This window comes from Hyposmocoma kahamanoa, unplaced genomic scaffold, assembly GCF_003589595.1.
Source record: "Hyposmocoma kahamanoa isolate Upper Pololo Valley unplaced genomic scaffold, ASM358959v1 64, whole genome shotgun sequence".
In the NCBI taxonomy this organism is placed as follows: Eukaryota; Metazoa; Arthropoda; class Insecta; order Lepidoptera; family Cosmopterigidae; genus Hyposmocoma; species Hyposmocoma kahamanoa.
This window is the reverse complement of record NW_020653852.1, coordinates 10,323,830-10,337,661: the sequence shown is the minus strand read 5'-3', so window position 1 is coordinate 10,337,661 and position 13,832 is coordinate 10,323,830. Positions and strand designations below refer to the sequence as shown.

Below are 13,832 nucleotides of genomic sequence, written 5' to 3'. Positions count from 1 at the left end.
TAGGCAATGTGGAGGAATTGTTCTCATAAAATATAATTTCAAAGTAAATATTTGATATGAGCATTTGAAAATACATATTTTAAGAAATTAAACATAATATCAAAGTAAACGCGAAATATGTGTATTCCTATGAAGATTATCATATCATATAAGAAGTTAATAATAATATTAACTTCTTATATCTAATATGTAATAAGTATCTAATATAGTCATAAGTATAAACTTATGAAACGCACATAAGAAATTGAAGACGATTAAGTTTTAGAATGGTCGTTTTCTGACTCCACTGGATCTATATGAAATTATTGTGATTGCCGCAAATCAAGGGACTTGCAAACTACAGTAAAATTAATATTCAAATCCTTTTGTTTCATTTACTAATAATCATTTAATCTACTAGTACACGATATCAATAGAAACGATTTTATTTAATGTATTACTTACCCTTGGTATACAATAAAGCCACATATGATCATACGTCAAACGTGCTTTTATCAAATGAAAGGCATTAATACGAACTACACAAAATAAATTATGTATGTTAAGTAAAATTAATAAATAAAACTCTTCTATTTAAGCATAAAAAGTTATGAACTAATTTCGTTTCTAAAATCTTTAAACCTCTCCTTGAAAAGTTGTTAGTTTGCAGATGTGGCTTTATGACACAAACCGTGCAATTTTTTTTAAATACCTAGTGCCGGTACTAGTCGTACGCCTGGTGTTAAGCCACCCATAACAGTTGCACTGCCACTTAGAGTTTTTAATCGCAAAGATCTTAGGGGCACTGCCACTGTGCCCGTCGCCTTGTGACATAAGTTGACAAGTCCCATGTGCCTGTAATTTCACCAGCACCCTTACCCTTCCAAATCGGAACGCAATAATGCTCACATTACTGCTTGGCGATAGAAATTGGTAAGGTGGCAGTACTTCCCTGGGCGAACCCTTTCACAAAGAGCTCTGCTGAACTGCTGTTGAAACATTTTTAGTGCTTGGCTATTGATAGCCATAATTAAAAAAAAATTATAAAAAATTATTAAAAAAAATAAGATAAAACGAACAATTGAAGACTCTTCTATTAATACAATTCATTAACGAATCTAAAATCTCTCAAAGCCTGAAAACTAAAGTTTATAACCAATGCGTCCTGCCCATACTTACTTACGGTGCCGAGACATGGCCGCTCACAAAGGAATACTTGCACAAAATCAGAGTAGCACAACGGACAATGGCGCGCACCATGCTCGGCATTTCCCTCATCGACTGCATACCCAACTTGGAGATACGACAGCGAACAAGGGCCGTAGACGTCGGTAGCGGATCGCGAGCCTATGGGCAGGACACGTTGCTAGGCGGGACGACGACCCCATCGGTCCAACCAAGGCGGTTACTGAGTGGTACCCGGTAGGAGCGAGACGTCCCCGAAGCATACTACCTGCTAGATGGTTGGACGATATCGTCGGGGTGGCCGGAAGGCTGAGCTGGCGTGCAAAAGGGGAGGAGTATACTCAGCAGTGGGTGTTAACGGGCTGAGATGATGATGATGATGATGAACGAATCTGGTACCTAGGTGGGTTCGAATCCTGGCTCAAGACGCTACAGAAAGCTTCCGTAGGCTGAGCTCAATAGCAGAGTGTTAAAATGATTCTCACATATCATGGCGCAGTCTTCTCTTTGCATTAAACTCTATTACTTATCACCGTGTTCTTTCTTATCTTCATATACATATCTTCTTTCACTCAACAAATTAATCCGTGTCTTGGTCTTCTTTTCCCTTAAAGCTAAGTGTGTGTAAATGTCATCGGCAAGTAGTCTTACAGGACTTTGGAAGTCTCGCTGTTTCACATTACAGATTAAGAATGATCAAAAATTATAAATATTACTTTCTTTTCATACAACAAATTTATCTTTTCCTGCCCTTCTCTACCCGCAAAGCCAAGTATATATCTTAGGCAAATAGTCTTACGTGTACTTTGGAAATTACACTAAATCCTTGTACATAAATGTTGGATTTATTGTGAGAAATTAGATAATATTTATCATGTCTAGTCATACTTATTTTTAATATGAATGACCGAGAATAACTAACTACAGTCGGATCATGGAAATTTTCCATATTAAAAAGTCTTTTTTTAAAGAATTTTTCCATTATTTATTTTTTAAATATTTCCATTTATTCTTACAATATTTTTCCGAAAATTACCACCATATAAATATTTTCGAGCAATTACCCAACACTACTCCTAACAAAACTTATAGTAGGAACTTCAAAAGGATCCGAATCTAGACTATTCTAAAATAGGTAAAATTTAAAATAAATAAACAATATTGTTTTTATTTAATAAGTTGTAAACATATATTAAAGTTGTTTTGAAAACGTTGGTTACAAATAGTTTCTAACTAGTTTAAAGAGGAAAACCATTCTATACATGATTAGACGATTACGAATTATAGCCTGGCTAAATTGTTATTTGTTTCATGTCATTGAAATTTGTTTGTAAATAAATCATTTATGTAAGTGTCAAATAGGAATTAAACACTAGAAGTTATTGCGCGATATTGGGTAAGAATATATGTATTGACGCCTATAAAATATGTGTCATACATAATGTCTATTGTGTTTTTTACCGAGATACCTCCTGATCGCCGAATTTTTCCTATTCTCCTTAGCACAAACCTTCGGATTTTGAAAACAAAAACCAGAAATCTCTATCAGGAGGTATCGTTAGGGAGGACTTCAGTAATATCCGCTCATTGTCTGCCACTGCATGAGTACTAGGCACATAAAGATATTCGTATGCCTACGTGGGTTAAAATGCAAAATGTATTTGGTTTTATTTTATACAAGATGACACGAATGTGAGCGCATCACCAAACAAATAACAAATAAATACTTATACTGTAATATTTTGTTATTTTTTGTTAATAGCATTTACAAATATTTATAAATCCTTCAAAATAATATAATGTTTGAATAGTTTTATTAGAGATTTGAATATTATCTTTTTGTGTAGGTTAATTTTTGTTTCTTGTTTCATCGAGATCTTATTTGTAGTTTAAATGTGGGATAGAGCTAGTAATACATAGCTCTATCTATTGAAATATAGCCCACTCTGTGTATTTTTGCAGTACCCTAACAAGGTCACAAAGGTCTAATTTAAGCGTGTTCACCTGCTAGATTATATATTTTTGAAAATGCAATAAATATTGAGTATTAAATATCAAATAATAGTCTCGGATTCAATTCCCACCGGAAGGCCTGCTGTGACTATACGATTGTCACTGGGTGAAACATAAAAACCTCTCACCACTTGATTTCATCATCCCTCAAGAGCAACTACCACCTGCGATCTGTGGTGGCCTGTGTGGAAGTCCTTGAATCGACCTTTAAGGTTCAGGGATGATAGTCTATCCAGATATGACTGCAGTGCCCCAACAAAGTCTATGCAGCACTTGCTCGTGTGCCCCCCGTGGCTTACCTGTATGAGGGAAGGTCTCTATGCGGCCACGGATTACGCAGTCAAGGTAGCAACATACTATTAAAATTCAATATAGTCCTATAATAAAAGAAACACCGACACGGTAAAAAAAGAATATTATTCAATTCAATATTCTGATTGGTTATACAGTGAAAATAACATATGTAGGTTTATGTGGAAAATAACAAGCATACTTAGAGTTCTCAGAAGAATACAGAGAACAAATGCCGGGAAAAATTCTCGGAATGGAAATGTGTGTGATAAAAATGCAACAAAACACACTCGTGCCCTAATACCTGTACGAGGGAAGATTTCTACGCGGCCACTGATAGCGTAGTCAAGATGGCAACAGACTATTCAAAGTAAATGTAGTCCGAAAACAAAAGAAGCGTCGACACGGTAAGAAGCCTGCAGTATTACATGTAGCTGTGTAGTTTATGAATCACTTGTTTTAACAATAGAGAAAAATGTAATAACACCTGCATATGAATGAAGAAGTGTCATGTAATGTTTCGAAAACGTGTATAGCCGCCAACCCACATCGGGCCGACGTGATTGACTATAGCCCAAACCTTCTCCTAATAGTAGATTTGTACCTAGCAATGGGAAAATGAGTTGATATTATGATACGAAAATACATCGTATACAAAAATTATTTATTGCTCTAAAATAAACACAGATAATCTATGACAAGGTTGTTTTTGATGAGCGGGAGTCGTCATTCTCGATAATTCTACATTTTCCATTGTTTTAAATCTTACCCTTGTATGCTTTTTCGGCCATAGCAACTTTCGTCTCAACTTTTGTAAAAATTGAACTAGGTGCCAGAGATCGGCAAAATACTGTTAAGTTAAGAGTGTTTGTTACCTTTCTTCTCCCTCCTTTTAACTGCCTCTGTGGCCGAACGGTTACCATGCTGAACTGCCACGCAGAGATCCCGGATTCGATTCCCGGGCCAAGAGAAATATTATAACCTACATTTACTTCTCTCGTGTGTTTGAATATATTTTGCAGTTGTCTATTTGTTTGTGTCCTTGGCACCCGTGATACAGGGTTTCCCTAGTGCGGGGCTATGAGTGTGTGCGTTATTATTGTTATTATTATATTATTTCGTTGGCAAGCTACAAAGGACACACTAGCGTAAATGACATCACTTCATGCATAGTACCTAATTTCTAAAAATAATTTACAGCTTGGTTACTACATAGCGCCACCGTTATCACATGAATGTAATAAACATAAAATTTTAACTAAGACGCTATGTACAGGTAGATATGAGCTACTTACAATGAGAAACCATCCACATAAAATAAGGACAATTTCCCTCTCTGAGAATACTACGGCAACTTTATTTTTTGGTCATTTTCTGATATTTTTGTAAACGACCATAAGTATTTATTTGCTAATAGGCATTATGCTTTTCAAATTTTGTGAAAAAAAAATAAACAAAAACAAAATTCGAAAAAACAACGAATTTTGTGAAAACAAAATAAAAACAGAATAGGTACAAAAATTAAGTTGGCGTAGTGTACATTGGAGGTATCGCTCTGTGATCCAAACATCATAATCACCATAAGGCCAGTTATAGTCTGACGAAAGTAAACTGCGTCACGTCACTCTTGAACAGAATGCGCGGAAGATGTAGTGTCATTCTGAAAGCGATGGCTGATAGGCTTGATTGCCCGATAATGTGCATAAACTCGCATAGAGGCCAATTTCATTGTAAGCCAAATTCTCAAGCATTGAACTAAATTTATTATTATTATTATATAGATGCAACTACGACTTAAACTTCACTCCCATCCCAACCATTCAGAATGTTCTCTGACCACTTAACTAAACATCGCTTATCGACAACGTGCAATTTAAAGTAACCTTTTTTTTACAGCTTTTGCAAAAAGTTTAAGTTGACTAATTCTTATACTAATTGCGTAAAGAATTTAGCTCCCGTACGAATGAATTATGATTTGGACGTAGAGCCCCAAATATTTCGAGAAACTTTAATAAAATGATCTTACGACACGAAAAAGCCATGCACAGCAAAAAATGTATCCATGGTATAATAAAGCCACATAGGTGGCTTTATTACACACAAGTCGTAAAATTAACACGAACCACATGGAGCAAATTATGTCCATGTAAAATTTTATAACTCTCCGTTATTCCTATTTTATTTGCGTTCCGTAACGTACATTACAGATGTTTTTATTACTTAATATTGAAATCAAATTATGGACCCTGAACAGAGCACAGCAAATAGTAGAAGATAGGACAACTCTGATAATTGTTACACTTTCTTAATCAGCTATGTTTAGTTCCTGTAGTGCATTAAACAAAGCGATGTGTAATATCGTTCGTAGAATCTGTAAACATTTCTACTGAAAAGTTGTTATTTTACAGATGTGGCCTTATTAAAGGTGCAAAATTATGATAGGCGTGTGTGGTGAACTTTGAAAAATTATACGCAACACCTACGCCGACAAAACAAAGTAACTTTGGCTGGATGAGAGCATGTGAAACCCGAAACATATTTGCATACTTATGAACATTGGAAAAGTTCCTGATGATGACTTGAATAAACAAGGGCAGAGCAAAAGTATAACGACTACGTTTGTTTAGGTCTTTATTATGTTTATATTAGATCTGATTGTTTCGCTAAATAGATCAGGCGTATTTGAGGTCCAGTAGCTTTAAACACGAAAAAAAGATTTCTGTGTCGCCTCCTATTCCATTTTTGCCGACAAATGTTAAAATACTCTTAATTTTTCATTTGTGGCTTATTACCCAATTCACGAGTCATCACTCAGCAGAAGTTTTTGTTACTTAATCTAATACGGCTGATTTTATCATTAGTTTTACGTTCAAACTCGAGAGGGCTATGGCCGCTTGGCCTCTACCTAGTAACGATGTCAATGCACAATTTGACTGTCATTTCATCTCGCTGCAATCAACCGAATCTGTTCGCTTACTAGACTGTCACTTATTTTTTCACTGTCATTTGTTTACAGGTAAAACAAGCTCTCTAATCAGCATATCGGAAGCATTGGTTCCCGTGATATACTCCCCCGTGTATAGTAAGGTCTATATGGCAACAATGACTACTTTTACCGGCGCCTTCTACCTCATAAGTGTGGCGTTGGCTATACCTGCTATTGGTATTTTAACGTAAGTATTCACTTGTATTTTTAAAGTATGTACTTCCTCTAAACTTTCGGTCTCCTAGTACTTGGAAGGTTAACTTTTTTTGTGTCAACAACAGCTGTTGTGTTTAGCTGATTTTTGGCGTGCCTCTACATTAGCGTAGTACAGCTAAAGTAGCTTGTTGTTTTGTTTTCTCCTGTAATGTTTTGACCTCTTGGTAGAATTGCTATTATACAAACGTATTATTCTTAGTTTGTAACGCACAAATTACAAGCTACGAAACATTTTTGTTCTGTAGAAATTTAGATACGAGTTTCTCTTAACCCGTTCATGGGCAGTAGCGGCGTTTACCTTAAAATTAAATATTAGAATATGATAATACAGGCTACCCACTTTTGTAGACGTTACATTAACACAGTGCGGTGGACACCAACGTATTTATATAAGGAGAGATACAACTACTTGTCAGTGCCATTTAACTTTCTAACAGCAAAAGTAAGTTTTATTTAACCAATTTTTTTTCTCTAATATGCATGTATGTCTTTAGTAATTCAATATGACGCAAAGGCAATCATTCTACTACATGTACTACGCCCATAGCCATACTTGCTTTTGTACAAGAATATTGACGAAATCAGCAGTCAGTGAAAAAGCGTAATTATTATATTGAATCAATTCTAACATTCTGTCTAATGATGCTAGGGAATTAAGTGTATATATTATAATTTATTTATTCTTTTAGATCTTATTTATTATTATTATTATTTAGGTAGATAATTAACTTACTTTTCACGGTGCATTGGTTCCTAACTACTGTAATACCATGTAAATATATTTACAATAAAAAACTGACCTCAAAAGTTCGTGGAATTACATCCATTACATTTAACTGCCTCCGTGGCCGAACGGTTACCATACCGGACTGCCACGCAGAGGTCCCCGGGTTCGATTCCCGGGTCGGAAGAAATATTTGTATGGCCTACATTTATTTCTCTCGTGAGTTTGGGTGTAATTTGTGGTTGTCTATGTGTGTGTCCATGGCACCCGCGACACACGGTTTCGCTAGTGCGGGGCTATGTTGAGTGTGTGCGTTATTATTATTATTATTTGCCAAGTATTATTGAAATCGGTTACCGGAAAGTGCGCGAAACCGGTTTTATCCTCTAGTTTACCACCCTTAGAAGTAGAATATATTCTTCAAATTTAAATGGAACCGATACTGAGGTATCCCCTTTCCAACAAAAAAAGAATCATCAAACTCGGTTCACAAATGCGAGTGACAAAAATATACAGTTGCATTGTGAACCTCCTCCTATTTTTGAAATCAGCTAATAAATAAATAAAATAAATAAATATAAGCACTCACACTCACACGGCGTCCATGAGCGGGTTAAGTTATTGTAACACATAGGTACTTTATAATATTATATTAAGTACTCGTAAAATTCATAGTATAAGCAAAAAGTAAAATTGATTTATTCTTAATAAACTCATTCGGTCGTCTCATTCAAAAGTTAGAAACAGCAAAACTGCATATTTCCACGTTGCACAAGTTACTGGCGTATCATTTCGACACTGGAGCAAAAAAAGACCTTGCTCTCAATAAAACGCCCTTACTGTAATTTTGTCATCGACTATTAGAAATAGATTTCTAATAGCCTAATAATAGGAACCTTGAACTGTTAATTTCTATTTCTGTTTGTCTTATAGAGTACCTAATATGACCTTACTTCTTGCCCTACGTTCAAGAAAGTTATAGTAAATTGCGAGTGATATTGAGTAACTGTTAGTTGCGTGTTTTTGCGAGTGTTTTTATCCAAATAGTTTTACAAAAAGTCAAAAGTATATTTTATAATAATACCATGGAGTAACTATAAAGTGTTTTATTTGCTTTATCATTTACTCCATGGTAATACTTTAGGAAATAAATAAATATTAAACATCACATACGTTGCGTCACATAAATAGCTAAAGTACTTGTGTTATGGAAATCGGAATCAACGACGGTATCACAAACACCCAGGCCCGAGACAAAAAAAGTTAGTTTCATTACACTAACCTGGCCGGGGATCGCACCTGGGACCTCAGAGCATGCTACTCGACCACGGAGGCCGATAAAATGAACTTTCTTTGAGGTTGGATGCTTTATGTGGTGCTTTTGTTTGTAATAATGTTAATTTAACTTTACTGGTACCCAATCATATTATTGTAGTGTTGTCGAATCAGAATTTCCTTAATAAAGCCATAAGTTTGTGATCATAAGTCAAACTTTTATTACCTACATAAAAGTTATAAAAATAATACGAAGTACTTGAAATAAAATTATAATTATATACATATGAGAAATTTTATAATACCAACTAATTTCGTTCGTCTGCAATCTCCTAAAAATTACTCATTTTGCTTATGGGGCCTTTTACTTCGTAAGTGCCACATACTTTGTAAGTGCTTCAAAAAACGATAAAGGAGACAAACATTATTTTGAATTTGAATAAGTATAACTTTTTTAGGAAATGAAACTATTTTTCCGGATTTAAATCCGAAAAAATAGTTTCATTTCCTATGTGTAACAATCGCGAAAACCTAAGAACTCGATATAACTTTTTTATAAAAAAAAACCGACCTCAAATGTCTGTGTAAAGTTCTAGATCAGTAACTCACCGTTGAAGACGGTATTGCCTTTGACCCCAGACTGGCCTTTTTGAACGAATAGAACAAAGAAAATGTCTTAATTTTTCAGCGTAAATGCACAGCAAAAGCCTGATCTTTATTGTTTTGTTATTCCTACCTACTAACGAAAGGACGCAATGGAAACTACATCCATAACATCACATAACTTAACAGATGTACATACCTATGTAAATTTATTTCTGTTTTTTTGTTTCCAGTTTACTATTTGTTCTACACAAAAAGGAAGGCAACGAAAAACCAGGGACGCCCGAGATGAAGCCCAGGGATAACGAAGTAACTCGTTTTTGACAGATATTTATTATTGTTAAGTTTTATTAATGTTGCCTATTATTGTAATTATTATGTACAGAAAAATCTCAATAAACAAAAGGTTTATAATAACCCCTGTTTAATTCAATATTAACCATAGTCCATCAGTAGGAAAATGTACGTTATATGTAGATAGCCCCATGCCCCATCCAATAGTTGATCTCTTTGTGAACAAGTTACGCCTTACCTACTTCTGTCTCAAAGTGTAATGTGAGCACTGCATTCCGGTATTAAAGTGTAAGTAAGGGCTTTTTATTTCTTTTCTGTGACGGGACTACGGGATGTAAGAGTCGATACTTCCCATTTACTACCTCAGCTTGAATTAAAATTTTTCCTGTAATGAATTGGTTCTATTGTGCGAGTATTTTTACAAACGAAATTAAAGCCATTTGAAAAATGTGTATCTCATACTTTACGTGGTCTTTTTAGTTCGGTTGCTATAAAAAAAATCATTGGTATATGTAAAGTACTTGTTGAATGCAGCGGTTTTCTTGTAAAATTTCGAGATAAGTTTGTTTTTTTTCTATCGTGAATATTTTTAGGAATCGTGTTTTCACACCGTATACTAGAGAGTATACCCTCAATTTTACTATATATTTTTTCCAAATTGATTGATTCAATTTTTTCACTGTTATGCGGAATCAACCGAAGCCATTTGAGGTTGTATCGAGTCTTAGGTTTTCTCAATTGCTACAATTTGGAAAGGAAACTATTTTTTGGGTCTAAATAGCTTATATTTTTTTTTTCAAACAAACCACAACGTTTCTGGCTCTGTACAGATCCCATGGTCAGGGCGCATTTTTCTCTAATTACTTTACTTTGGATAACTTCATGTAATAATATAACCTCTGCTCTACGATAAGGTCGGTATTGCCCAGTTATTTATAATTAATTGTAAGTCATTGTTGTTATTTACGTATCTATACGTGGTGGCCCTTATTGTACAGTCTGCACAGCTGACGATCATGGTTATTATAAAACCCGACGTCGACGTTCCTATTCTTCTCGTAGCCGGAGCCAACATTATGTTTTTAATGTTTTTGACCAGAAAGTAGCTTAGCGAAAGCAGCGCTATGAGACACACGTGTGCAATTATCAAATTGGTAAATAAAACCCATCCTCACTGCTTATGTACCTACGCCTACGTAACAATTTTGCACCTTTTCACGGATGATTTTTATTGCTTTTTTACAGTCCTTACATTTATATTAAAAACGATTTATGAATGGTGATTTTGTTACAACCTGTAGACAGTAATCACAAAAATGAATGAAAACATACTTAACAACATTGTTTTAATTATCTAAAATACAAACAAATATTAAGTTAATCAGCACTTATGGCCTCTGGTGTTTGTAACTTTAATTACAAGCCACACAGATTTATTTCTATGATTGTGCTTTTAAACACAACTAAATTTGTTATCGATTTTTAGCAAATTAAGGGAGACAATTAGCAGTAATAGTAGTAGTTTTAGTAGCAGTAGAGTTCTTTGTGAAAGCAGTAGAGTTCGTCTAGGGAAGTAACTGGCATTATAAATAGAAAAACTAAAAAACGTCCAAAAATCATTTGACTGTTTGTCCGTAACTTGCACAACTAAGTTACTTCACAGAAAAACACTAATGATAAAGATAGATTATTATTATATATACCTACCTACATAATGGGAATATTAATTACCTATTAAACATTGGCATTATCATGTGAGAAACTGTGCTAAACTATCAGAACGACTGTTGACCCCGTTCAGTGCGATTATTATATTTATTTGGATACAAACCTGAGATGACAACAATATTTTGAAGAAAATTACTTTGAATTCATTAATTTGTTTGCGAATTTCCGATAATAGTAGTTAGCTAAGTTCAACCATTTGCCGTTTACCTAATTTATCAACGGTAGTTAGTTAGCTAAGTAATTGTCTTTTACTTAAGTTATCAACAGTGAAAATTATGGCAAATATTCAGGGTGTTATAGTTAAATGCGCCTAGGCGATAATCCATTAATCCGTTTAAGAGTTAGCAAAAACCTTTAAGCTGATGTCGAAAAAGTAAAATTGTCGTTGTCATCATAGCTTTTTTAAAAGATAAAACTAGAAATACTCAAAATTTTAACGAAAAATGCTCCATACATTTAATATGGCATTCATAGAGGATTTCATTGCCTTACGTATTTCTGCTGCCAAGCAGTAACGTGAGCATTACTATGTTTCGGTTTTGAAGGGTGAGGGTGCTGGTGAAATTACAGGCACATGGGACTTGTCAACCTATGTGTCACCTAGGTCACAAAGTATCATAAATAAAGGTAAATTATTATATAAAAAGACAAGCTTTGAGCAGTATGGCTGGAGTGACTCGGATGGATAAATTACGGAACAGTGTGATAAGAAAGCGTTGCGGCATGGAAGAAGATATAGTGACAAAGATAGAGAAAGGGATGCTTAGATGGTTCGGACATGGAGAGAGAATGAATGAAAGAAGAGTGACGAAACAGATTTATAAGGCGAGTGTGAGCGGGCAAGTTGGTATGGGCCGACCAAGGAGAACTTAACATGATCAAATTGAGGCCATCCTAAAGAAGGGCCAGGTCAAGAGTACCCTTAAACGACGAGCGTGTATGAAAGCATTGATGCGTGTTAATGAGGCGAAAGATGTGTGTCAGGACTGTAGCAAGTGGAAAACTGTTGTCTCTGCCTACCCCGATGGGAAAAGGCGTGAAGTATATGTATATATGTATGTCATACAATCGCTAATTCACTAAGAGTCAGAGAAGTGCCCAGTCAGTGCTTTCCTTGACGAAACCGCAATCGTATTAAAAAACGCTAAGTGAAATAAGTATCTATTTATAGTAGGTACTGTTAATGCACTTGAAACCAAATAAGTACTGCCGTAACTCAAAAATTGGTGGCACAAACCACACATCTTTCTTCCGTGATAGGTGGAATTGAGAAGACCCAATTTTAAAGTTTAAAAAATCTAAATGCATCTTATTGCAAATGTGATTATTTTTATTTATAATATATGTATTTATAATACATATATTATATTTTTATTTATAATACATATATTATAAATAAAAAAACGTCTTGTAAAAAAAGGGCTGGGATTCCACCCCTTTGTTGTGGATATTCCCAGATTTCGCACGAAGTGTTTTGCTTCCACATTTATATGGCGAGCGGCTAGAGAGTGGAATTCCCTCGATGCGGACTTGTTCCACGAACGCTGTAACTTGGACCTTTTCAAGGCGAGAGTGAATAGGCATTTTGTAAGTGTGCATGCTACATCATCGACCACATCATCACTTTCCATCAGGTGAGGTGGAGGTCAAATGCGCACTTATTTTTTATTAAAAAAAAAACAATATTTAATGGTTCATTTACAAAAGGAGAATATAAATTTATTGGTTTCATTCCATTTTCATTCAGTAATTGTTTGAGCTTTCAAATCGTATTTTCTTAATTCCTCAATTTTGAGTTAGGACAGTACCTATTTGGTTCCATGTGCGATAAATACCTACGTACGTATTAATACCTCCAATGAACACTACGCCAACTTAATGTTTTGGTCATTTTAATTTAAACAGCCCTTTTTTATTTACTAATGTTATTCTCCCCAAATTTTGTGAAAAAAATAAAGAAACGGAAAACAAAACTCGAAAAAAAAAACAAAAAATGATTTTGTGAAAAATAAAGAAACAAAATAAAAACGGATAACCACAAAATTAAATTGGCGAAGCGTTCATTGGAGGTATCGGTATAAAGTAATGACAGAAATAGATGTAAAAACGAAGATGCAGGAAATTTTTTTGCTATTTCCATAGTGCATACACTCCAGTGACCGGTGACTCAGGAAAATGTTACAAAATGGCCCCATGTAATGGATTAGTATTAGGTAATGGACCTATATTGGAATTATACTAGACACCCTTGTCTGGTGTGGTTCCGGTGCCGCTGTCTCTGCTGCTAGGTAATTTAAGGTTTATTGATTGATATAACATTAAAACATACAATAATATTTTTCTATCTTATTTATTTTGAGGTCTACGTACATTTTACTATAATTATAATTAATATTGACCCAAATCACTATCACCGCGTTTATACTATTTACTGATATGTTAGATCCATGTTTGCGCACCGAAGTGATACTTTATAGTATAGTTATTAAAATAATATACTTACTTTAGTTTTCCAATTATTATTATATATAGTCCATT

General features: G+C 34.6%; 1 protein-coding gene across 2 annotated transcripts in view; it reads left to right on the top strand.

The window, feature by feature from the left end:
- The window catches only part of LOC113230954 (proton-coupled folate transporter-like), a 38,883-nt gene extending 29,249 nt beyond the window's left edge, over positions 1-9,634 (top strand). Inside the window, exons 4-5 of one of the 2 annotated variants that reach the window (XM_026465064.1) lie at positions 6,485-6,641; positions 9,506-9,634. In XM_026465064.1, the coding sequence (XP_026320849.1) occupies positions 6,485-6,641; positions 9,506-9,596 (248 nt within the window). In that variant the 3' untranslated portion in view covers positions 9,597-9,634. Of the gene's footprint in view, positions 1-2,667; positions 2,680-2,730; positions 2,755-6,484; positions 6,642-9,505 lie in introns of those variants that run through there. The other variant, XM_026465065.1, reaches the window with a different exon arrangement.
- Positions 9,635-13,832: the final 4,198 nt, after the last annotated feature.